The 27,460-nt window shown below is 44.1% G+C and overlaps 2 protein-coding genes across 2 annotated transcripts in view; one reads left to right on the top strand and one right to left on the bottom strand.

Annotated features, from left to right (window-relative positions):
• The window catches only part of LOC135374465 (uncharacterized), a 233,232-nt gene that overhangs the window by 165,559 nt on the left and 40,213 nt on the right, over window positions 1-27,460 (bottom strand). The gene's annotated exons all lie outside the window — the stretch shown is intronic.
• Window positions 238-4,279, top strand: LOC135374464 (uncharacterized). The gene is made up of 4 exons (XM_064607420.1): window positions 238-312; window positions 2,003-2,061; window positions 2,139-2,361; window positions 4,179-4,279. Exons 1-4 carry the CDS (start codon window positions 252-254, stop codon window positions 4,193-4,195), a joined length of 360 nt encoding a protein of 119 aa, XP_064463490.1. The 5' UTR covers window positions 238-251; the 3' UTR covers window positions 4,196-4,279.

The raw sequence follows: 27,460 nt of genomic DNA, 5'->3' as shown, positions 1-27,460 counted from the left end.
ACTCTTTTAAAGAAGCTGTGTTAACTGCAGGCAGATTGCAAGTCAGTGACTGTGAACTGAACTTAGATGTTGAGGACATGGATGATGACATTGTCATGCATGACGAGCCAGGAAACGCAGGTTAGAGCTTTACCCTGTAGGAAACATTCATAATCAGCATCTCATGTGAAATTTCCCTTTTTGAACTATTTCTGGGGGAAACGTTATCACAGAAGGGGCTGCCGATGAGATGCAACCTCAAACTCCATGCCATGACAACTGGGTGCCCGGATGTTCAAGCCCCAGAAACTCCAGCAAAGAACAAACAGAAAGGTACCCCAGTGTGCCCGGCGACAACAATTACCTACAATTACAATTAAGACCTATTGTTGCACCTGCCTCCGGTTCCCCTGGTGAGAATATGTAGTTGCAATTGGACCGACGGCAAATGTAATGCATGAGTCATTTGTGCTTTGTTGTACATTAAATCCTGATAAGATAAATAATATTGCTCATCGTTATGGGAGGCACTAGCTATAAAACAAGGTGTTCCTTTTTTCGGGCGACATATCTTAAAAAGACAGCTTTCATTAGCAGAGTTTTGATTTTGCTGTAAACTTAGTGGAAGCTTGGTAGTGGAAGTGGTAACTTGGAGTGGAAGCATTTTGGGTGTGGTTTTAGAGGGCATATTGCAATTATAGCCTTGAAGTCCAGCCTCCATATCATCTTAACTGCACTCTCAAATTAGTGCCTGCGCTATACCGCTGTTTGAGTTATTAGCCTAATTCATTCATTCACATTCGTGGGCTGCTTCAAATGGAAACTAAGTGGGGAAAAGGACAGCAGTGACGTCCAAATCTTTGCTTTGCTCTACATCACAGAAAGAAGTCATATGCGATTCTGAAACACCCCTGTCATGGTATGGTTGATGCTTGTTTTCTTTTTGCTTTCTTTTGTTCTTTTTTGTGTTCCTATTTCGCTTGGCTGTGCATGCAGCAGCTGTTAAAGCTCAAGTGAAAGCCGAGACTAGTCTCCAGCGAATAATATTGGCGCCACAGTGGTCGGGTTTTTGGCTGACCGTGGTTCTTTAACGTGCGCCGAAACCGTGACACACAGCGCACCGTATTTATGGTCCCTTGCGGAAGACCGCGTGGCCGAGCAACTTGTACCCTTCCAACAAGTTGTCACTGTCGTCGGCAGGGTTCGAACCCACAATCTCGGGATCAGTAGGCGGACACGCTACCGACTGAGCCACCGAGGAGGGCGTCTCTAGCAGGATGATGTGAATGAATCACCGACTGTGAACACAAAAAGAATGAAAGAAAGCAAATAGAAAACCAAAAAGTGCAGTGCGCACCACAATAGGGACATGTTGGAATCTAATGTTTCTATGGCGTAAGACAAGGCAGAGATATAGATGTTGTTGTCACTCTTACCGCTCACCACATAATTTTTTTTATTTTAAGCAGTCTGTGGAGGTGAATAAATTAGACTAATAACTCGGGCAATGGTAGTGCTTGGGGAAATGTGAGCGTGTAGTTTAATAATAAGCTGGGCTTCAATTGCACAGTTGCAATATGCCCTCTAATGTCACCCATTAAAAAAGTTAATCAAAATATTCTTGTTAATTAGCCGCTGAACTGTAGAAGCGCTCTTTGGCTTGGTAACCGGCACTCCGAGTGGCTTTGCTGTATATAAATGTATGTAAATAAAAGCTGCACAAATGCAACTTGCCTTTTTTTATAAAAAAAAGGTATGTTGCAGGTAAAAAAAATTGCACTGTATAAGGTGCTGTAGGAAGTGGAGAATTTATTCCCACGTGTTCTGATGCTGTGCTTAGGGTGTTTTGCCATCCGAAGTTAAGCGCGAAAAAAATTATGCCTTCCTCTCTACAGAGATACAGCTTTGCCACAAGATGCTGCAATATGATGTCCTTTGCATTTTACTCCATCTTTAGAAATGCTCATTCTCATAGCATAAAATGTAATTCTGACACCATGTAAATTTGTCTATTCTTATGCAGGTATTTATGACCGCACCTTGAGCAGCGCACAGCCCTTGACAAAGTTGGCCGATGGACGGGTAAGCTCACCGAACTACAACCTTGTTGTCGTGTTTGACAATATATTTTTATTGCATTTCCATATTGCATTTTGCAGTTCCATATCACGAATGGATTTTTCCTGACAGAGGCACAAGGTCTGAAAATATTCAGCAACAAGAGGCCAACACTTGTAATGAAAGATATGGCTAAAATTATATGGGTAGACTCCGTCCGTGCTCAACGCACATACAGTGGGAAGGCTTCACCAAAGGACCGCCAGGATCCTGATACCCCATCAAGGAAAGAGCTCACACCAGCGAAAGTCGCCCTTATTGTCGGTACGATCACGAACCATTCTTTCCTGCTTTGTATAGGTGTGCTCATTTTTACGCTGAGCTGTATTTACGTATACCTGATGCATAATGAGCTTGTATATTTAATACCTGTATTTTGAACACTTTTGAATTTAGTTGCAGATGTAGAAATCTCATTAACTCTTTAATGATAAAAAATAAGTGTAGACAAACAATAAACCCAGCTTAATCGTCAGGGTGCAGTGCACCCTGAGGGAACCTTCCGTCCATCGCATGACGGGCCCTGAGGGTGTACTGCACCCTCTGTATGGAGCAAGAACACAGGGCAAGCTCAAATAGCCTGCTTTTGTCGGTAATCAAACTATTTCCACTTGATTGTTCTCATTTCATGTATAAATGATTTATCAGAGCCACCTCCTTATTCATATTTACTATTATTTTGAAATCATGAAATATCTGCAAAAATATGAAAATGCCTAATTAGCAAATATTAGTCATATTTGACATGAAAGGAACAGAAAAAACTAACGGATACGGATGGCGTTCAACTGGTTTATTGACCAACAACAACTCGGCCAGGAAGGTAAAGTAATACAAAGGCGACCTCCAGTGGGGTCGTCAGTATCCTTGAGAGCTGCGTCTTTTCACGTTTCCATCATGTGAAGCCTTAACCAACATTCTCTTCGTCTTCTCAGGCTATTAGTCACACATTCAGGTTCCTTCATAACCAGCTCGCCCTTTTTGAATCAGTTTTAACACAGTCGCTTCACCTCTCCTGTGACCGCAATGTGTAGTGCTGCCGCTTGTATATTTGTCCCACATCATTTCCTTGACAGCGATTACTGTTCACATACTGCCTTTTATACTCCTAAACGAAATGGCTGAATATGTTTCTTTGTTCTTTTTCTCCCTGTGTTTGCATATTTCGGTAGCACAATTGATCCTTCCGAAAAGTCTTGCACCTCCACGCTTCCGGGAGATATCCTCTCCAAGCCTCCATCATTGTGAATGCCACTATGCTTTTCTCGTATTCTGGCGTCATTTTTGCAGTTTGCAAGTTTATTTATTTATTTATTTAAAAAAAAACCAAGGGTCCGGAGAACATTACATAGGGGTGGGAACATCAAGAATACAATGACAACGAAAACACAGGAAAAAAGGAAACAAAACAACCACAAAATCTTGGAATAACAGAATAAGAACAAATACAACCAACTATACAGAGGGATAACCTAGAAATACAACAAAACTAACATATTTGAAGTTGAAGAAATTGAGAAAGGGAGCTGCGGAAAACTGTATGGTCGTTAATGGTTGCAATTGATGACGGGAGGCTTACCACGTACCAGAGTGGTGAAGGCTAGAAGCTTGAGATGGGCAGGGGCAGATTTCGGAGTGCATCTGACAAAGCTCAAGGTGTGAGAGGCATTGGACACGATATGATTAATGTGTTCGTTCCAGGTTAAGTTGGAAGAGTGGTGAACACCAAGGTATTTGTAGGAATCTGTGCGCAAATCCGGAACTTTTTATCGTGGACCTCTCCACCTGTACCATTGAATATCAGCTGGTTCATGATTCTTTACTTTAAAGAGAGTGGTCTACTGGAAAGGTGATAATGGTGGGCAAATGAACTCATGGCAGGGTTACATGGGGAGGTGACACAGAAGATGAAGCAACATTGTTACATTGATTCATATGAAATGGCAATCTTGTAAAAAGAATCCTGAATCCATGACTGCATTTCCAAATAGTATATGATGACAATAAATAATGTATGGATTCATCTGAGTAAGAAACGTTATCGTTTTTATTGACATATTTTTTAATACTGGTTATTTCAGATACTGTCACATACTGAGGCAAGCAGAAGCAAGTAGATGTGTCTTCATACATCGAGAAAAGAGGAGTCATTCTATCCGAAAAGATCCAAGATGCACGAAAGGCTGTAAAGAGGCGCATTCCTATGTGAAGCACCATCGTGAGCAGCGGTCACTCGCACAAGTTATTGTTACAGTGTTAGGTGTCTGCAGGAATTACTGCAAGCAATGAACAGTTACAACATGATTGTCACTTTGTCTTTTTTTTTCTTGCCGCTGTGGGCACATTTCCGTCAGTACACACGGAGCCAGCAAATGTGCGGTACATTCAGTGATTTAAGAAGATAGAAGCTGGTTGAAGATGTTTGTTCTTTTATTATTTACGTCATCAACAGTAATATCGCAAACAGTTCTGCGAAGTGCAGCTTATGAAGAATAAATGGGGTGTGCTGTATACTTTATTTGAGCCTACAAATCTTTGACACTTGTAAGTTAACAAAAGTGCCCTGTTTGTCTGTACCTGTTTTGCTGTGGACTTCCTGGATAGTAGTGGAAATACTGCTCACTCCATTAGACACCAAGCACTGGGAGCGCAGGGGAAGATCCATATTCAGCGCAGAAAGCAAGGCTAGTTGATTGAAACGCATGGCACATATCAACGACCAGAAATACAACAAACGATACAAATCAGGTTCGAACTGACAACTGAACTTCTTAATTTAGACGCCAAGCACAGCCCCACAAAAGCAGAATCAGGTCACGTAAGGAAGGGGGAATGCGGCTACCTGGGCCCCACAAAGACAGGCTCCTCTTCACCTGTCTTATGCAGCGGCAGCCACATTCCCCCTTCCTTAAATGACCTGCTTCTGCTTTTCAGTTCTTCAGATTCTCGTTTTGTCAGTTCAAGCCTGTCTTGTATGGTCTGCCGTTTTCCTGCTCATTGATTTTTGGAATGCGTGTAATATTAGCTCTTATCATCCTATTCAGTCTTTCTCTGCGTGCACATTCTGAGTGAGTTGTTGTACATTCGGATATCTTGTCTCATTTTACGTACATGTTTTGCACCCACAGTTCTATTAGTAACTGCTGTAGACTTACACGCCACTTTTCTGAGTCTCATTTGTGTGTCATTCACATTTTTTGCTAATGTGCTGACTCATCCGTCCTTCACGGGGTTGTGCAATGTACCTTTGTGCTCCCTCTTTTCTTAATCTCATTTCTGTTTTATTAACATTTTTTGCTAATATATTGGCTCATTAGTCCTTAACGGGGGTATGTAACGTGCCTATGTTCCCAGTATCTTTTTGCAATGTTTCGGTATACTACGTATATACTATATCATTCACAGTGCTGAATACAATGTAGAACTGTAGGCTTGCCATAAATATTTTAATAGGATGATATACATGTGCACAAAATCAAGCTTCCTTTCAGCACTGGTCTAATCATCCCAACAGCTATGTAGCTACTTTTCGTGCCCTTTAGCTGAGGGAACCATTGCATTCGGTCCGGGACGCTCCGCATCCGACACCAATTTGGGATCAGGGCCCGGACTGGAAATACCATCCGTCAAGTGGTCCCAGTTCCTGACTGGTTCCAGATCCCAATCAGTCCCCATTCCAGAGTGGTTCCCTACAGGGACAACCTGGGAATGGGGACCAGCATGAGACCTGTCTCAAAAACCACTTTGAACTGGTCCCACTCTAGATTTTTGCCTGGGATGTTATGCACCACGTTCGGCATGGCCGTTGTGTCGTTCACCGGACTTGCGCCCTGCGAACTGTGCACAGATTAAGGACTATTCCTGCGTAACGGGATAATACGCAAAACCTGTCAAAGCTGCAGCGCGAGTAATCTATTCTATGCGGTATTAATGCTACAAATTACCTGCAACTGCCGTAACGATTCTAAATCGAAGAGAACGAGTTTACTCAAAGAAACATAGGCTCGCACTATGTCCAGTTGTTGTAGAAGAAGTACACTTATTAAGTCGAGTTTTGTTTTCGTGATGAAGAAGTCTTGCGAAGTGATGGCGCCCCAATCGATACTACCGTTGCGACACACTTGGCACGGCCGCGAAACTCTCGCAGTGGCACTCCTGTGCTGATGGTGCGAATGTCAGCGCAAGGTGCGACGGTTGTGCGCCTGCGCTACGATCGCTTCGGTGAGATGTATTTACTGAGGGTGCAATCTGTCTTGTAAATTAATAAAAACCCGTAAGTGCCCAAGTTGAGTTGTTTGGGTACATTCGAGGAATAAATAAAGACAGAAAAAAATTAAGCTACGTGGCCACTAGGGGCGCCAACTCAAGTTGCAATAGTTCCGGAAATTCCGGGACGTGTATCACTGTTGCTTGACGATTTGACGTTTTTTTCCCACCTGGCGTCGCCCCGAGCTGTTTTAGCGCAATTTTCCTTGCAAATTAAAAATATTTTGTGTTGTCTATCACACGTATAACTTGTTCGGCTGAGTTTACAAGCAACAAGCTGTTAGACGATGCCGTCAACATAAACTGTTTGTCTGCTGCTTTACAGCACCTTTAAGTAGTTGACAACAGTCATGTGGCCATGTACAATTTATCCATGCGCTCATGCTACAGCTATGGCAGAACCACATTTCCATTATACATACTACTATTATGCTACCATTACCATTTACCAATATACCATTATACTACTATTATAATTGTCAATACTATCCATTGATGAGTCTATAGCCTACGTTTTGTTATATTCATCTGGAAGGCAATATATGCAGTAATTGCAGTTGATCTAATTTTGAACTTTAAGTGCCCTGCAATGGGAGCAAGGGAGCTTCGAATTCCTGTACACATTGCACTTTATTCCTGTACGATTCAGCTCTATTGCAGTACGACACCTCAGATATATTAGTGGAGTCAGCATGTGGAATTTAGCAAGGATTTTTTTTCCTTGTACACCATTGTTCACTTATGTTCTCATGTGACCTTGGCAACTAATTGAGCAGTATATTCAGAGTGCACACTTCTATGAAAAAAGTCATCCTTGTGGAACTACGTAATAGCCTTTATTTTCTGCATATAAACAAAAAGCTCACGAATACAAAGTTGCTATGATAAATGAGTCCATAGCAGATAATTCTCGAGAAAGGATCTCCAGAATATCTGTGCTTATATGATGCACAAAAGCTGTCAGTGATTGGTCATGGTTATGTACCTGCTAGAGTTAACCACCAAAAGTAATGATGCTTCCAAAAGGTTTGCAGCCTCCTTTAGCACGTTGCTGTGTAGTGTCTTTTGCAGAAGCAGCCCTACAGAAGCAGATCTACTGTTACAGACGATACATTAAAGTAGAAGTAAGCAGCTGCCTTTTGAATGTTTTCTAATGTAGCTGCAATAACACGGTCTCTTCTGCTGTAGCAACACACATCTCAGTTTCACCTATGCTTGCATGTGAATCCAGGGAAAATGGGGACCTCGTTCGCTTTTGTTCCGGTATTTTCATAATCTGGGAAAGCAAAACCTGCTCAAATTTCGTGTTCAGTGCAGCGCAGCAACATGCAATATCCCCATGCCTCGACAGTACCCACACAACAACCGCAAGAAGCTAATGCACTTTACGATCAGTCCTATCGCACGGTTAAATGTCTCTGGAGATTAGACGCGCTGCGAAGAGATGATAGATACTGCCATACTGGGATGGTTGATAAACATGCCAGTGGATAACTCCCTTCAATTTCTCCATCGGGGCTCGCAACAACCATCTAGCATGTTATTGCTCTTACTGTACAATGACGTGGGTGCCTTCAGTGTGTATCACAGGAGATGACACTCATAATAAGCGCCAGCACTACTTATAGTTTGTTTTTGAAGATGCACATTGACGTTCGGCCATCTGCACGCCCTCTCTCTGCCCATTGGATTCGTATTTGGATTTTCTCCAGTGGCACATGTCGATGTCAATCTCTTTGACCACACTTTGACGGTGCTTTTTGCGTTCAACATGCAAGACTTCGCAATAGCGTCTTCTAAAAACAACTGCAACATTCCGTGCACCCGGTCAAGCGTTACGCCGCTTTTCTTTACTAACTGTGCATTTAAAACGATTCTGCTTCATTTTTACACCAGTCAGACTTCGAATTAGTGCAAACACCCTACCGCAACCACTCTACGGTAGTTTTTTTTTTTCAATACACAGGTTCACAGTTGTAACGTACTTAGACCGACTTTAAACTAGCCCATCCCCTAGTTTAAAATACGTTCCATTCAAATGCATAGGTCTTAAACCAGTGGTTTAAGCAGCTTGGGTAGATGATCGAAATGGAATATTTGAAGCAAATATTCGCCCTATTGCGATAAAATCCGCCTCCTGTGCGCTTCTAGTAATTATATCAATCAAAACTTACCCAAGATTTGATGAAAAATTCTTCGTGAACCGGGGATTAGGCCTACCAGTCACCACCGCTTCTGGCAGAGTCTGGCGAAATGAGCATGCACCATGCAGGAAGCTCGCTGTGGTGGTGATCCAGGATTGGCGAACGAAAGTCTCATGTGATCAATTTAAACCCGACGTCACTAAACCAATGGTTTAAGGAAGTTTGTGAATACAGGTATATGAGTACTGCTCGGACTTCTCACCAATTCTGATAGTGACTGCCCTAGATCTTAACTTTCGGCCGTCACCATTCTTTCATCTGTTATCACATCATCTTATGTCATCCTGGCTACAGTGGTGACGCTTCGCATGTAAGTGAAGCCAACAATGGCAAACTGGTTTCCGTCACCACCACACATCCAGCACGTTTTTTCAAGTTTCGCTAGAGAGCGAACTACGCCATTAATGGGACACTTCGCCAAAGAGAGAACGGTCGCAAAAATTAGTGGACGTTTTTGGTTCCCCAGAACGAGAAGGTATATTTATTTATTTATTATTTATGACAATAACCATAAATGCCATACAGAGGCGATACATGACCGGGGAATACATAAATATAAAGACAAAATATATATGCTGGCTGACACTGGCATTCAACGAAATGAGGCAATTACAACGAAGTGAGGCAATGTTAGTTATGGATACGAGTGACTGCAGTAGGTCGTTCCAGTCGGATATCGCTCTAGAAAAAAACGAGTGCATGAGGTAGCAACTGTGACAACTGATGGGCTCTACTTTACAGGAATGATCTCGCCTAGATGGGATGTAGTTGGTAGGACGTATGAAACGAGGGCGAATGGAAGAACAATAGTAGAGTTTGTGAAAGACACATATGTGGGAACATTCCCTACGTAAACAGAGTAACGGCAGACCAAGTGATGACTTAAGCGAAGTGATGCTTGAAGGGTAAGCGTAATTGGAGAGGATAAACCTGGTAGCGCGATTTTGCACAGATTCTAGAAGACTGATGTGATTAGCATGACGAGGGTTCCAGATGCTCGTTGCGAATTCTAATTTAGGCCGAACTAGTGCCTGATACGCAAGTCATCTGACAGAGGCTGGTGCTGCTTTTTCTCTCCAGCACTGGACTAATGGACGAACTCTAATAGGACACCTTTCCATCATCACCACTTTCTCACCCCTTCCACAAGCGCAATGGGGAAGTCTACCGCCATAACGGCGGAGAATGACCCACCACATCATCATCCCATTCATGTGTGTTTGTGGTGCTGCTTTTAGAGAAGTACAGAGGGCAATCCAATATTTGTTATTTTTTCAGATTATGGAGTCTAATGAATGTATATGTGTGTCATTTTACCGAATAGCGCGAAAGGTTTTGACGTGTGCAATTTGTTTCCCAGAAAAAAAAAAAAAACTCACATAAACATGGCTCCGCGAGTTCACCCTTAACTCGTCACTCCGGGTATAACGAGGAGGAGAAGATATGATCCCACGTCACCCACGACGTAACAGAAGGAACTCGTTCTATCAGGCCCCCACAGCTCCCCCTCTTCGCGGCTCTAAAAAAATGTTTGCACGTCATAAACACGTGATATTACTCCGTCAGGCATCATAGTTGATACCCATTGGCAGAAGGACATTGCGCGCTCCGCTATTGGTTGGCAAAGTTTCAAAAGAGCATTCCAAGGGGATGAAACTCGCGAGTTCCTTTGCGGACTAAAGTGAGGCGCTGCGAGCCTTTCGCGTCATCAAACGTCATGAAACGTCAAAATTTTTACGTCGAAGCACGAGTTCTCTACCGAGAGCATCCCATTGGCTCCTGCGGCCGCTCCTCTGGTATGCGAGCGCTCATTGGTCGGTTTGAAATTATAACCTCTTCATGGCGCGGGAAAGCCGGCACCGCCGTGTCTGGAGCAGGCCTCCACAGCTCCCCGCATTTGCGGCAGTAGAAAAATAAAATCACGTCACAGTCACGTGGTATTACATCGTCAGGCATCATGACGGATGCCCATTGGCCAAAGGAGGATGCGCGCTCCGGGATTGGTTGATAAAGTTTCGAAATATCTGACAGCTCACTTTTCGCGGGCAGTCTGGGCAGTCGGCCAGGCGGGCAGCTCCAAGCAAGGTCGCTGCGTCTCCGCGGCTCGCCGATGTCGGTTGACCACAACGACCAAAGGAGGAAGTGTACGCGCGGGTTTGTTCGTGAGCTATAGTGACTCTGGCCATGTACTGATCTCCGATAAAGTGTCAACCTACGGACATTCTTGCCGGGTCGGAACTGGAATGTTTGGTGAGCTGACGCCTGAGGAACACTTTCGAGCGCTGTCGCATTTTCAAATACAGTGACTAAGAAGAGAGTGTTCGTAACGACAAAAGTATTTCCCGTGACTGTGTGACCTACGGTGCATCGCCAGAATGAGAAGAAGATGCTCATCTGTGAAACGCACGCACTCGTGGACTTCGCTCGCTTCCAGAAGTAGACTGTATGTGTGCTTTGCAAGTTCGAACTTGGTTTGTTGCTGTCTATTCAAGGAACGAAACGTCCTGTACGCACGGTGAATATATGAGTCAAACATTTGAGTTTATACGTTGCATCAATAAATATGTATTTCGCCTATCAAAAATGTCTTGGTTATTTTGGAATAACGGGCGCCAGGTATGAAAACCAGTTGAAGTCAATGGCAGCCAGGGCCGGCCGAAAGCCGAGCCAAACTGAGAGGTTGCTGATTGGTTGGCTGCTAGGCATCACGACGCATTTTCATTGGTCGTATGTCCAGTGTTGCCTGAATTATCTCAAACTATGGGCTCTATGGGGAGCTGTGGGCGCCTGTCTGGAGTGCCGGAGCGGCCGGAGCAGCTCGCCGTAAAGTTTCGAAATATATGGTGCAGCAGGGACGCACGCAAAGCATCTTTGCCGGTGCCGCTTTGGATGGTTTTAGTGCCCGTCGATACCGACTCTGCAAAAGTCGAATCCTCTTGGATACTTCTGCAAGTAAATTCAGTGATAGATAAGTGGAAGGCAGGACTGCTTCGCTTGCTTGGCGCGACAACGATTCAAGAAGCATCTGTGTTTTTCCACTCGATGGCAGGTAAGTCAGTTCCTATTCCATTCTGCCGCTTAGAGTAACATAGCATAGCACCGCACCTGTGGCATATACGCAACATTTCGGCCGGTAGAATTTTTAGTTTTCACGTTTTCTGATCCCTGTTCTGGCCTTTCTTGCTCAGGTATCAACTAGGTACTGCTCAACTCATATCTGCTTCAGAAAAGCATCTGCATGGACGCAATAGAATGGATATGCCACTCTGAGTGGTTGGAACATCATCTTTTGGTTTAGCAGCAGCACAGGTTCCTTTGTGACGGGTCAGCCTTGACATGTGCCACTACACAAGCAGCAAAGGAATATGAACATGTTTTCTGTCATGCTGGATTTGTGAATGTGTGTGCCTGTGCAGTTAATTTACTGATCTACTGTGAAATCTTCCACGTGAGACATATCAGCTCACAGTGAAAGCGGAGTTGCTTCGGCATATATTACTCGAACTTCAGAAACAATGTTCATGTGAAGTTTGTGTTTCGCGCAGATACAGAAGACTGCATATGTATGATTTGGAAATACCAATCCCGAAAAATAAAGCACCTTGTGCAACAGAAAGAGCCAACGCTTCCGCGTTTTATTTATTTCACTGGATGCGAACGAAAATGCAGAACCGCCAAAGCGGGGGAGAGAACAGAGGGGAAAGGGAAAAAGAACGCCTCGGTAGCGTCGCTTTACGTCACCCGTCACCCAGGGAGACAAAATAAAAGAAAGCAAAAAACTTCTCTACCGAGGCCCAACGATTGGCCCGACGTCAGAGGTCACGTGAGTTTTTCCCGACAATAGAAATATACTACACGTTCATTCCAAGGGCCCGAAACTCGCCAGTTCCTTTGCGGGATAAAGTGAGGCGCTTCATGCGTTTCACGTCATCGGACGTCAGAAAACGTCATAAATTGAACGTCATGGAGACATCCGGTGGCTAGTGATTACTGATTGGTTCCCATGAGGATGAATTCGTTTTCTGAGCGATGATTGGCCGTTTTCAAATTTGTTCGCGGGCGCTCGAACAGGCGACAGCGCGGCGGCTGTGCCGGTTGGAACCGGCGTCCACGGAGTCGACGGCGTCCGTTTCGGACGGCTCGTGTTGTGTAGCGGTTGTGTTGGACTATGAGTTCTGATTTTTCCTGTTTAAAAACGCAAGCTGTATCATGTGAGTGTCCTCGAACAGTAACAGCTGCCAGGGAAGATGCCTGCGCAACATTTGTGCTCTGCTTCTTGGTGTAGAAAGTATTCGAGCGCCCGAACGCCTCGTACCCGATACCTGGTCAACGACTGCGGAGAGGTAAGTCATTTGTCGTTGCTTGTTGCCTTACAACACCGCATTCACTTCGTGTATTGTGAATAAGTTGCTTAACAGTTACCGGAATACGCGGTGACCGAGACAGACAGCGTAGCTTTGCAGATACGATGGTAGACTATATTTCTTTTCGTGAAACAATATCATCTAAACGTTATGATTAAATACCCGTTCACGTCGTACTGTATAAAGGTATGACGCTACTGTAAGTCTGATTCTTGGTGATTTCGCTCGACAAGTTTCGTACGACGCGTTGACTTAGTAGCTGTTCTGTACGTAGCGCCAAAGCCAAGATTGTCAGGCTAATCGGCCGGAATATATCATTGTGAAGTAGCGCAATAAAAGGTATTTTTTATACTAAGGTCGCTCATCACACCCCATGGCTGCGAGCTTCTCGCAACCCTACCACCGCTCTTCTTTTTCGCGTTCAATAGCACCTTTATTCTTTCTATTTACATTGCAACTTTCACATGCATAACCGTATATCTGATACAATTTTTTTTTCATCTTGCAGCCACTGAACTCCAGTTCCCAGTAGCAGTCCTTGCCAGAGGCAGTCCGACATTATCAAGCTTCTTCAAGCAAATTCTGGAGCAATATTAATGTCATCCTGTGTACGTCTTGCTTGCATAACCGTATGTTGCACAATAAAATACTTCATGTGACAAACAACCAAGGCTCTGTCGTATTCCTGTAACTCCCACTGCATTCCGACAAACGCGAACCAAAAAACAGTGCATGGAAGAAAAAAAAAGGAACAACAAAAGAAGACGGGAAGCAGAGCAGAGAGGAGGAAAGTAGTGAGAGAAAAACGGATAACACGTCATTTACGTCATTCGCGACATAATCAAAAAAGAAAAAAAATAGGGTGGCTAGTCCTCAGTCATTGGTCGAGCTCCGGAGGTCACGTGAGTTTTCAGCTACAATAGATTTCTACTACAGCTTCGCGCCCCTGTTCATTCCCCGCATTCTTTCGCGGGCTGCCTGTCTGGCGGGCAGTTACGAGAAGAGAAGGGAGAGAAGTGGCAGCGGCGTCTCGCGTCTCGACGATGTCAGTTGACACCACGGTATGATGGCATTGTTCAAAGAGAAGTCTCAGATTTGTTCGTGTGTCAAAGTGGCTCAGCGCGTGTTGTGATATTTCCCGACACAACTATCCTACGTACGAACAGTCTCTCGAGTTCAGAACTGGAATGCAGTGGTGAGCTGACGCCTGAGGAACACTTGTGAGCGCCGTCGCATTTTCAAATGCAGTCACAACGGAGACAGGATTCGGTGTCCGTGCGACAAGCATTGCCCGCTTCGTCGAAACCTTCGCACTGCAACCAACGAAAGGTGAAAGGCTCACTGTGAAATCGCATGCACTCGTGTGAGCGTCGCTCACTTCTGGGAGTAGAGTGTGTGTGTGTTTTTCGAGTCCGAACTTGGTCAACGAACGCAACGATTTGGACTCTGTAGGCACGGTGAATATTTGTGTCAGGCTATTGAATCAGTACGATGTTTCAAATAAATGCGTATTTTGTCAAAAATTGGCCTAGTAGTTCTGGAATACGGAATAACAAGCGTCGGGCATGAAAACAGTAAAAGTTAAAGCCGATGGTAGCCAGTACTGGCCAGCAGTGATGGCCACTAACTACTTCTACAGTAGTTTAACTATAACTACTAACTACTTTGCGATTGAGTAGTTTAACTCGTAGTTCAACTACTTTTCAGGGGAGTAGTTAAAACTACTTCTTAACTACTGCAATGTAGTTTAACTACATCTATAACTACTTAACGTTGTCCATCAACACCAATCCCTTGTAGTGTTCTTGGACACCTAAATATGAATCACAAGCAATGATAAACTTTGGCTCAAGCCATTGCTACGATCGTCAAACACAAAGCTTGCGGCGAAATTCTTTTTGTGCCTACGCGATAAACTAAATTGCAGAATTATTTCACAGCAAATGAGGCTTCACTAGACAAGCATTATTTATTTATTTATTCACATACCCCAAAAGCCATACCCTGGGGGACACCAGTTGATACGTGACAAAAGGACGAGGAATGGTTGTTCACGAAAGTGGACTGGAGGCGGTCAGTTAAGAACATATTAATCCAGGAGAGAACATGTGCATCAAGGCCTAGTTGTGAGAGTTTAACCATTAATCTAGCGTGCGGTACAGAATCAAAGGCTTTAGCAAAGTCCAGGAACACGGCATCTGTTTGAGTAGAACTGTCCATATTTGAGTGGAGGTCGTGGATAAAACCAGCTATATAGTTGTGAGAAATTTTTACGGAAGCCATGCTGGCAGGGGGGAAAGAAAGCATTTGACTCTAGGAAGTTGATTACCTGCGAATATATAATGTGTTCCATGATTTTGCAGGGGACGCGGGTAATGGAGATTGGTCTATAGTTCAACGGTGAATGAGTGACACCACTTTTATGCACTGGTATTATCATTCCCCGACGCCAGTCTTCTGGCAGAACTGAACTATTAAGTAGGAAGGGAGTTGCCTCATGAGAGAAGCCGCCGATATTTCGAACAGAGACTGTTCTTTTTCTGGGCACCGTCCTCATCATTGGCATGGTATATAAAGGGTTAGGTGTGACGTGTTCAAAGGTTCATGCGAATTGTCCCTTTAAATCATGCCAATGATGAGGACGGTGCCCAGAAGAAGAACAGTCTCTGTTCGAAATATCGGCGGCTTCTGTCCTGAGGCAACTCCCTTCCTACATCTCTACCGGTTCGCTGGATTTCTACCCATCTATGAACTATTAAGTGATTGTTGGAATATTGCAGCAAGAAATCTGCTCGAGTGAGCCTTTGTGTTTTTAAGAATTTTGCTGTTTATTCCATCGAAACCAGCAGAGGAGGAAACCTTGATGGAAGAGATAATCTTTTCAATGCCAGCAGGAGATATCGCTATCGGTGACATATGCCATTGAAGATGGATGTGGGAGGCGCGGCAGGGGGAGTTGTGTCTTCGTTGGTGAACACGCTTGCAAATGCGTTATTGAAGATAAGAGAACACTGGTTATCTCTAACAAAATTACCATTACGATCTTTCAGTTGGATGTTTACCGATGGAGATTTTGGGTTTATAACTTTGTAGAATGCTTTGGGGTTGTGCTTCAAGAGGTTAACGAGGCCCTCGCTATAGAACCTGCGTTTTGAAGAAGTCACCAATGAGACGTATTTCCGGGCGCACTCTTGATATTAGCAGTGATGATGCAGACTTACAGCGCTTAGCAAGCCTGTACAGACGTTTCTTTTTACGGGCGAACAGTTTGATTTCATGATTGTACCATGGGGCATGACAATATGTCTTGATGATAATGGAGGGTATATAGGCTTCAATAAGTGCATTAATCTTGGATTTGTATAAATACCAGTTTTCCTCAACTGTCCGTACTTCAAAATTAGCGAGAAAGTTAGCCAAGTAATTGGATAATTCAGAATTTATTTGGTCGTAGTTACCCTTATCGATCTTATGCGTTTGCACGAGGAACGACGGGGCACGCTGGGGACATGTATAGTAAAGTGTAGTACTTTGTGATCACTCAAGGCGCATGGAGAAAATACAGAACCTACTATATCTGGGTCGTTAGTGAGGATTAGGTCTAGGATGTTTGATGAGGTGGGAGTTACACGGGTGGGTTCATGAACCACCTGATGAAGGTCAAACACATGACACAAATCAATGAAAGAACGTTCTTCACTGCCAGAGGCTCAGGTGGATCTCCAATTAATTGAGGGGTAGTTGAAATCACCAAGAAGAATAACCTTTGAATTCTGGGATGAATGCATTGCTTGAGGGAGGTCGATAGCATGCACCAACTACTAATCTACACGTGACGCAGTCAATCAATACCCACGTGACTTCGATAGGAAGTGTACAATGAACAGCATATGATTTAAAACAGTTTTTAACGGCGAGTCAAACACCACCTTCTCGTCTATTTAGCGATCACAGCGATAGAAGGTAAAGCCAGGACACTCTGGTAACAGCTCACTGTCTCTTATATCTGGCGATAACCAAGTTTCAGGAAGTGCAACAGGGTCACATTCACAGGATTGCAACAAACTACACAAATCCTTACGCTTTGGAATCAAACTGCGGACGTTACAAAAAAACAACAAATAAAGCATGTGCGGTAGTACAGTGGTGGGAAACAGAACAGATCAGCTATGGTGTACGTTCAACAACCTGTTTTAAACATTGTTTTAAAGCAACCTGTTTTAAAGCATTAAAAGTGAAGATTTAGTACACATGCACGACACAATTGCTCTGCACCTCCGTTCTCATCAAACCAGTAGCTCAAGGTAAAAGTCGGAAGCACAATCGTGCCGTAAAGGTTACGGCAAAATCGGAAGTAGTTGGCGCCTTCAGTAACCCAACTACTGTAGTTAACTACTTAAAATAGTAGTTTAACTAGTAGTTGCCACTACATTTCTGCAAGTAGTTGATAACTACTTTTTAACTACAATCAGGTAGTTTAACTAGTAGTTTAACTACATGTAGTTAACTACTGGCCATCACTGCTGGCCAGTACCGGGACGAAAGGCGAGCCAAACTGAGAGACCCCTGATTGGCCGAAAGGTAGGCATCATAGTTCATTTTCATTGGTTCAAGTCCAGTGTTGCCTGAATTATCTCAAACTATGGGCTCTATGGGGAGCTGTGGGAGCCTGGTTCTATCTCGCGGATTAGTGGGGGTCAGCGCCCTGTCCCTTTGCCGCCGTAAACCAGTTTTGCCAGTTCTCTCGGAGAATTTGGGATAGAAGGAGCGGCCGCATTACGACCGAGCCAGAAGCAATGCTTTTTCAGAACTCGGAACAGCCGAGTGGTATGGTTGCTTGATGAATATTGTCTGGTGTGAGGGGCGGCCCGTTCGCGGAAGACGCCGTCAGGTGACGCGCCAACACGGATGTATGCGAAGTAGACCTGTGCGCCGATGGCAGTTTGACCGGCGGCGGCGTCAAGCCGGTTTTTCGGTCGGCGGCGTCGGCGGCGCGAGCATGCAGATGCTAACCGTTGCCATTAGCGTGGGCCAGCGTGGGCCCTGTGGTACCTAACATGGGATGTAGCAGTAATCATCTGGTTATTTGCGTGCGAGGAGGCACTACGCGCATAAACGCGTGTGGTTTCCTATTGCGCAAAAAGCAGAACTGTCAGACATCAGACAGATGCTTCTTCAAGATACTAACTTTTCAAATGATTTGTCTCCGTCCTTCTCCTTCGCGCGCACCAGGCACTCTTCACAGAATAAATCAGAACCGATGTTCCTCTTCTTGTCACCATCTTGCAGAACAAGACCACCAAAGTAGCGCCAGACCCCGCTCGTTTTTGTGGCCTTTGAACTTTTATCGATAGAGAACAACGACACTTTCCTTCGGAACGGACAACTCGTTTCCGATGTCATGGCAAACCTCGAAGGCAGCACCGCGCAATCGTTTTGAGCTTCCCGCTTGCGCTCGTCCGCACACGAAACGAGATCAACCACGGAACGCCGTACCGAACGCGCGTGGTCCCTCGGCGCGCCGGGCTGGCGCCAGCGGCGGCGCCGGCGTAAGGCGGATCGGCGGCGACGGCGGCGCGAATCGGCGGCGCACAGGTCTAAATGCGAAGATTCTCCCGAACGCTCCCGAAGCGCGTCTGCTGAACGGGCCATTTTCGCCCATGTGGCCGAGAAGTTTTGCGGAGGAATAGAACGGTGAGGGGTAAATATCAATGGAAAACAAAACAGTAATGGTCATAGCTTAAAACACATTGAAGATCGTTTATCCAAGCATGCAAAGGATCAGGTACCCAGCTTTGTATGTCCAATGCGTAGCTCGGACGTGACAAATTGCTGGCAACCTCCGTTTTCAACTTTTGTAACTCTTCCTTTTATCAGGTTATTTTTCTTTGGTCATTTTTACTTTTAGTTTTCTTTTTTTGAATGTCACAGCAACAAGGCCGGTTAATCTTTCTTTTTGTTCCTCGATGTATAAAGTTTCATATCAGTCAGTGAAGACATGATCATCTCAAAATTTCAACCCTGCAATGCCAAAACAAGACTTATTATATACACAGCAATATAAACAACCTGTTTCGTCACCTCATCATGATATATATGTACATACATATGCACACAATGAAAACAAAGAACATCTGTACACGAGTCTGAATGCTCACATAAGTGTATTCACTGGAGACGCGCCTCCTTTGAAAGTTTCTGCTTTTTGCTCCGCGCTGCGTGAAAACGGTCAATGCCCGATACGAGGAAGTGCATTCTCATGACAGCCTAGAATCTTACAATGTTCATTGTGAGATATTCACTATGGGTTTGACAGCCAACAATCTCAAGGCTTCTCCTAGGCAGTGATGGGCAAAGTACCTAAAAATTATACTTCAAGTGAAGTACCAAGTACCTGGCGTCATTAGTACTTCAAGTACAGTACAAAATACCCAATTCCAAATGTACTTCAAGTAAAGTACAAAGTACTAGGCAAAGTACTTGAAGTATTCACCAAGAACATTGCGAATTTAATTTGTATCACTTTGCATTTCACTGCTTAGTATATTTGGCTTGCTTCTTTGGCAAAACTTTAGCGAGCATTCTTGACAAATGCTCTAAAGCCTTAAAGTTCTAAGTTAGTGCTAACCCGTGAGTATGAACTTAATCAGATGACAAAATTTGCAGTTGCACGTAGAGAGGTAATCAGTCATCTGGCCTGTGATTATGTATTATACCCTCTGTTGTCACTGTGGAGGGAATCTCTGGGTTCCTGCTCCTCTCAATAGTGGGAAATTTAGGGCAATTAGTCCACGGCTTTTCAAAGTTGATGTTCTCGTAAGAGCCTGCCAGCGAAACATTGGACTCGTATAAGGCACCAGGAGATGCCATATCAAGCTTTTCATTCCCTGGGGGGGAGCTGTGGTAGGCTGCTGATTCATCCAACGGCGTCCCGTCGAACGGATCGAATGACTGATCGAAGATCACCTGCCTAGTGTGGTGTTCCGGTTTCTGGGCATTCCGTGCTGCTTTTTGAAATACAACATGCTTAAAAAAAGAGTATGAAGAAAGTAAAAAAGGATGAAGCACAATGTAAGCCATCATTTTTATACGACTGTGATCTGCAGCAATGTAATCCATGCGACCAATTAAAAAAACGTAAAATGTAAAAATTAAAGCATGTGAGTCTTTCAGATTGTTCATCGTGTAATGCAATCACACATTGTGATATAAAATGATTATTAATTGCCAATGAAGGAAATAATATAAAAAAAGCATAGAACCCTGCATTGGAAGAACTGAAATGACAATTGACCAAGTCATTGTGCTGCCGGTTGCAGTGTAATAATGTGTGGATGTCTGTGCATTCCATTCGTTTTACATAATCATAGAAGTATTGATACTTTCTCAACGTTCCAAGCGTCTCAACAATAAATTTGCTTCAACAAATATGCTCTTTAACAGCACAAAAATCCTTTTTGGTAAAATGTTAGAATGGGACTCTTGGTACTGCATCCCCACTAAAAGCGCCAAATTGACAGCAAGAAGACGAAAACACACAGATAACGCTATCTGTGTGTTTTCGTTTTCTTATTGTCATTTAGGGCGCATTTTAGGGGTCATTTTATCATCATAGGGGTCATTTCGGGGTCATTAAGGGAGCATTAGAGGGCATTTTAGGGTGCATTTTTGATACTCTTTTGTGAACTTTGGTCTGGAGTCCACGTTTGTGTACTTGAGCACTTCATGGGAAAGTACTCGGAAAGAAGTACTTTAAGTACGGTACAATGTACACGGTTTAAAATGTACTTAAAGGGACTATGAAATGATTTTTTTCTCGCTTTCATCAGAGAGAAAACCTTTTTCTGAGCCTAGAACCAAAATTTTACGTTCGCCATGCAAGTAGCATTCTCGGGAGCGAATTTAAACGAAGTGGTGAGGGGAGTACTGCTGGCGCCGCGCTGTGGCAAGCTGCCGCGCGGAAGCACAGCGAGCAACTTGGCGGGACCACGGCCAGGTCCACGACACGTCATCGTGACGTGTCGCGGTCCTGCCAGGAGCATGCGCCGTAAGTTTCCCGCGTATGAGCTCATCGGGAGTGGAAACCTCCATGGCGCCAGCTTCCGGGAGATCGTCGCAGTATATCGCAGTCGCATCCTGTGGTTTTCGCCGACATGCCGAGACGATGTTGGATGGTTGTTTGCCCTAATTCACGTCAATATTCGCTGGGCATCCAATGTCATATGCTTCCCAGAGAGGAGACGGACAGCTTTTGATGCCACGAAGCAATCGGACCGCCGGAATGGAAAGACGGTGCAGTGACGTCGACTGCTCCTGTTTGTAGCGAACATTTGCATGATTGCGATTACGAAGCGCTGAATCTCTTCAACGTACTGGATAACGAGCTGAGTGTCGTTTGTTGAATTGAATCGAGTTGTAGCACCATCACAATACGTGTCCTCACCGGGGAAAGAACATCCACCTAAACGGCGCAAAAGTGTGAGTACTGATGTAGACAACGACGACCGAGGTATGACGGAGCGAGGCTCGTGACCTGCTGTTTCATTCGTCAGCTGGCCCACAGCTGATCAGCTGCTGTTCTTCAGCTGTTCCCGGAGAGCTGGTCATTAAACTCTCTGCCAACGTGAACCCGACCTAATTATTGTTCTAGTAGCTTTGCAGTGACTACAAGTACTTTTCGTTATTGCGGCTAGCAAACGTCTCTCTGTGCGTGATGTCCAAATGATATCACATATTTCAGGAATGCGTAAATGGTTAATTCTCATCTGCGTGACTTGGGAAGTTGTAATCTTGCGGCCGATTACGGCACACAAGAGGGAGAGAGAGAGAGAGTAAAAGAAAGACAAAATAGAAGTTAGTCAGTAAACTCTGGTGGGACACTGTTGATAAAAACAGACTCCGTTTAGCATGATCTTAGAAAGCATACTTTAACAGAATATTTATGTAATACATTGAACATATGTATCCGTTCTTTTCTCTTCACTCATCTGCTTTCATGTTCATGTTTACAGGTAACTTCCTCAGCGGAGCCTGAAACCCCCGAGGTGAGACAGCATGATCACTGCAACCCACAATTCAGAGCAGACCAATGTTGTGCAGACTCCTTCGAGATTCCTCTTTGCAGCATTGTCTTGCCCACCATTGGGCTCTGTGTGTTGTTGACAAGTTCTTTTTTTATTATTTGATTTCAGTTTTATTCAGCATGTGCACAAATATGATATTGAGGGGGACATTTTCACCCTTTCACGTTACACCTGAATAAGCTACGATGCTTTTAACAGGTGCACACTTTTGTTCCTTATCTTATAATCATTACTGGATTACTACATCCATTTACATTCACCCGAACTGGAGTTGCATACTGCGGTATTCATTTTCTTCCCTCAAACCAGGGCAACCCATGTGTATGGCAGCTGAAGTCTTTCACCAGGGTGACATGCCAGAAACACTACAGCCAGTGCTCTGCAGTTCACCTCTAAAATAAATAAACCTAAGTTTGATGCACTATGTCCTCAGGAGATTTTGTTCCTGCTACAACTCTGCACTTTGTTTTACATTACCAAAAATGACCTTACCAACCATTACCAGTGGTGCTCTGCTGAGTTCAACCAACAGTTCAACTTACTCTGGGCATCCTGCTAAGCCTGTGCAGCTACGTACTTTAGCTCATATTTGCTGGTAACATTGGTGCAAATACAGCTGTGTGACAGTGTAAAACAGAATACATCCTGTGTTTGCAAATGCATAAAAATTATGCACGTGTAGCATATAATGTGTACTATTGTGTGCATATAATGTGTTATGGTACTACTTGAACTAAATGCCGACATTTCAGCTGTTTGAGCCTGGTGCCCTCATCCCTGACACATATACAAGTGGGTCGACATCCTCGGTGTAGCCTGCACAGCTGAGGACCCTGTCCAAGTCGCAAATTGAACAGTTCTTTTACAAAGAAGGCAGATTTCTGCCAGAAGACCAAAAAGCAGTTTATTTGAAATAGTACCAATTTCTTCTCGTTAATATAGGGCATGTTACGTGACTACTGGGGCTTTTTGCTTCTTTCCAGGTACCTCAACTGGTGACTTCAAGCCTATGTAACACAATATCATAAGGTGGTAATGAAGCAGGTGAGCTGGTGTCGTTAGTTTGTGTCCCTCAGTCTAGGGGTTATGGACGTATTAATAATATTAGAAACCTGGTTGAACAATGAAGTTAATAAACAACAAACAGTTCTTAGAAATAAATACGATGTGCAGCATACTCTTACAGAATACGCTGCAGTTGAGTTTCTGTAGGCATGGTTGTTGTTAAAGCTAACTGTTCAGATTTACGACGTGCTCAACATTGAATACCTCATAAAACACAAGTTCTTGCGTGAAACCTATTCTTAGGCAAACAACAAGTCCTTCGACGGAAGGAAATACAACCAGCCCGTCCCGTCTGTAGACCACAAAATGCAGAGTAAATCAGAATCGCTTGAAAGCGCGAAGCTGCTTTGTATAATAATAGTAATGATAACGAAGAACACGAGTTAAAACACAGTACAACAACACATTACACTACCCAGTCTTGTACGGTAACTCGTGCAAATAAATCGAGCAACAAAGGGAGACAGCTTCCAAATATAGCAGTCGCACTCCACAACGCACTGGCTTTGTTGTCAGATTGCCAACACGTAAATATAACTGCAACTAACGTCAATGTAATTGCAACGCCAGGCATCCACCAGACACTTTCCATTGGTGACGACGATAGAACCAGTGCAACGTTGCGGTGAATCCCTAGAGGCCACGTAACTCCTCAGCAGAAATCTCGTAGCCACAGAGATGCTTGGCTTCCTTGTTGTGAACGGCAGCCGAAGACGATTACATTCCAGCAGAAGACGATTACATTCGATGAAAAAGTGCCGCTCTCACGTCATACCTGCCAGCGCAAGTGTAGTAAACGATTCACACACAAAAAGCTGTTCATTATAGCGTGTTATCCGAACGTAAGAACGCCAGCGACCAAGACAAACGTAATGCTTTACCCCTCAGACGCGACCAGAGACCTTGTGACCTTATAGATGCGACTGGCTGGAGCCAGCGGCAGGCTCCAACAGCTCCCCATACAGCCCATAGTTTGAGATGATTCACACAACACTGGGCACACGACCAAGGACAGTGCAACGTTGTAGAATTTATGCATAGCCAGTCGGCCAATCAGGAGCCTTAACTTTGGCTGACCTTTCGGCCGGTTCTGGCTACCATTGACTTCTACCGGATTTCACGCCTACCGCCGTTACCCGATATTCAAAATAACTGAAGCTTCTTTTGGCTAAAAGAAATATTTATTTGACACAAAGCACTGATTCAAAGACCTAATACATGGGTGCACTGCAAATACAAAGTCCACTGCGTTGTTGACATACTGCAGCCACGTTCGAACTTGAAGCAAGACGAACACACCGTTCATTTCTTAATACCGAGGCAGTCTTGTGAGTGCGTACCATTTTATGATGGTGACAGGGTGGTCCTCGTAGTTGTTGGATATTGTTTGAAGGGGGCTTTTGAGTCTGATAGAATTACCATGGGGCCAGGTTGTTGATTCATTTCTTTTGTTTTCATTACTGCAGCCAGGATAGCGGTCATTTCAGCATCCCTAGTCGACGTCGTCCCATGGATGGCTTCTGCCCAATCGACGTTCAGAGCTGGAATGCAGAATGCTGCTGCCCTGGTCCCAGTATTTCTGACAATTGATGCGTCCGTGAATATTTGTAGTGAAGCATAGTGGTGTCCGTGTATGTAGTCTCGGTTAGCTTCCGAGCAACTATGTCTGGCGTATTTCCTTTTTTCTTCATGCATGGAATTGTCTTACAACGTGGTTGGCGTACAGACCATGGAGCTGGGCTTTTTGGCGGTCTTGCTGTGTGGATTCCGATCAACCTGCGAGTTCTCAGCGTTGTTACAAAGCGAGAGCGTTGTCTGTTCTTAAGAGGGGATACCACCTCCGGCGGCCCCATGTATTTTCTATGGGACAAACTTTGCAGTCTCTTTCGGTAAATAATGAACCGATTTTCACGAAACTGGTCTTGTTGGATAGCATTCGGGAATGCGCTTTGTCGCTTCAGGAAAAAAATATTGCTTTTCTCAATACATTTTTCTAAACGAGTTATTGAAGTACAAAAAATTACCAAAATTGGATACTCAAGCTTTGACACGCTTTGATAAAAAAACTAAGAGACCTATGCGGAAAGTTTCCTGGAGCGGCAAAGCAAAGATCTTTCTAGAGCATTTTAACACGAGGATCATCCACATCCGATTATCTGTTCTCTCGATATATGATAAAATGTGAAGGTTGGTAACGCGCTGCATTTTGCGCCTCCCTGTGGCGCCATATCGCGGGCTAAAGGGGTCCAAAGAATCACTCCGCCACACAGCAGCGTAAATCCAACACCCTATCCTAGATTCCCTTTCCTGAAAGGTTCCATTCCCTCTGATGAAGGCTTTGAAACAGCTCTTTTTGGGAGATTAGGTAAGGGAATGACAAAAGCGTCTGCTGTTTGGGATTGTTGGAGATAGTATGTGTGTCGCAATCTCCCAGTCTGTTCCCTGCCTAGGGTTTTCCGACCTGATCGGTATGGCAATGCAAGTTTTCCGGCAGGCAAGTCTGCAGCTATGTCGATCACCCTTGTTTGTTTTCTGTGCACAGTGGCCGCCAATTTTTCGGTGAAAGGACCATGTATCCTACTTTTATATGGTGCTGTCTTTGAAAGCATACAAGTTTTTAATTGCACTGAGTATGAAAATCGGCACTGCTTTTGTTATTAGTTGCACCGGTGCAGGGGTTTAGGAAAAAATGCCCCCACCCCCCAAAAAATCAAAATGCCACCGAAAAAATTATCAGCTGGAAGAAATGTGCACAAAAAAATGTCCCCTGAGGGACATCCAATATTGATGCGCGTGGGCTTGTTCACTTTGGACGTCGGCTTTTTGCTACAGTGTGAATAAACACCGAGGGGGGGGGGGGATATGAAGATGAATTAAAGAAAAGGGAAAAAAGGAAAGGTCAACCGAAGTGAGTAGTCGTATATTCTGTTTGAATTCCGAATCAAACATGCAATTCGACGCTCGAATTCCTAATCGCATCGATGTTTCGTCTAAACCGAACACATTTCAATAATTGATTGATTGATTATTTAAAAGAAAACCAGGGAGAAACATTTCAATAATGTCGAAGCTGCGCACGTTAGACTAGAGGGCATAAAATAATGTGAGCGCTGCTCCAGCATGGAAAGCAACGGAGGACACGAAACGTCTAGGTAAATTGTAGCAAGATAAGCTAAGTTGATAAGGAAATTTAAAGATTAACGTCCTTTTCGTGCTGAACAATGATTTCGCATGTGGTGGATACCATGCGTACGGCTGTAGAAAAAAATGGTCGACAAAAAATGGCCCCTCAAGCAGTCTTGTGCCCGTTACTCGACAAAAGTAATTGATTACCGTTGCCGTTACTTCTACGCAAAAGCTAATTGATTACCGTTACCAATTACTGGACTCCAAATGTGATCGAGTAACGAGTAGAAAAGTAACGCGTTACTCCGGTCGTTACTCTACATTCACGCAAATTATACCCGTTCTTATGTGCCTCAAGAAAAAAAAGAAGAAAAGTCGACTACTCGATTACTCGACCCCAAATGTGATTGAGTAACGAGTAGAAAAGTAACGCGTTAGTCCGGTCGTTACTCTACATTCACGCAAATTATACCCGTCCTTGTGTGCCTCAAGAAAAAAAAAGAAGAAAAGAAAGAAAGTAAAGGAAAAGAAGAAGCCGTTCAACAGCGGAACAGCTGAAGAACAGCAAAAAACACAGTAGAAGAGGTAGATCTGTACGGCTACTGTATTTATGGCCCCAGAAGCCATTGACCCGATTGTGGGAGAACATTGCGTGGAACTTCCCCATGACTCACTAAACCCCAAAAGCTTCATGTACCACACCTCTGGTGTAGGAAGGGATTAGGGAGAGAGACCCTGAGATTCCAGAACGTTATTACAATGACCTCCGCTTGCTATAGTAGAACTAGAGTCACTAAAAAAGAAGAACGGCCCAACTAAGGCTGACGGGCTTGACTTGGTGCGGAACATCAGAAAGACAAGTTAATCTCTGCCAGAAAAGTAACCAATTACTGGGTAATCGATTACTCGGAACACACACAAAATATAGAAATGTATTTTATAAGAATGGAGATATGAACTCGTTCCTGGACATTTCATAGAGCACCGTTTCATCGAACGCCATTTCGTCGAATGAACGTTTCTTCAAACGCAGATTCACCGAAACCGAAAATCGAAAGACTGCAGATGCATACTATAAACAACGTTGAACTAAGGTTTTATATGGCTGTTAATTCAATATTTTTCGTTGTACCATGGCGAAATTATCTTCGTAGCACCCGCAGATTTCAGGTAGCTTACGCGCACATATCGCTATCCCATTTCAGATCTTTCCCTACCAATGAAAAAGGTGCCCAGAAAATGTAGAGGTTGCTCC

This window comes from Ornithodoros turicata, unplaced genomic scaffold (genome assembly GCF_037126465.1).
Source record: "Ornithodoros turicata isolate Travis unplaced genomic scaffold, ASM3712646v1 Chromosome62, whole genome shotgun sequence".
NCBI lineage: Eukaryota > Metazoa > Arthropoda > Arachnida > Ixodida > Argasidae > Ornithodoros > Ornithodoros turicata.
This window is presented reverse-complemented; position numbering and strand designations above follow the sequence as displayed.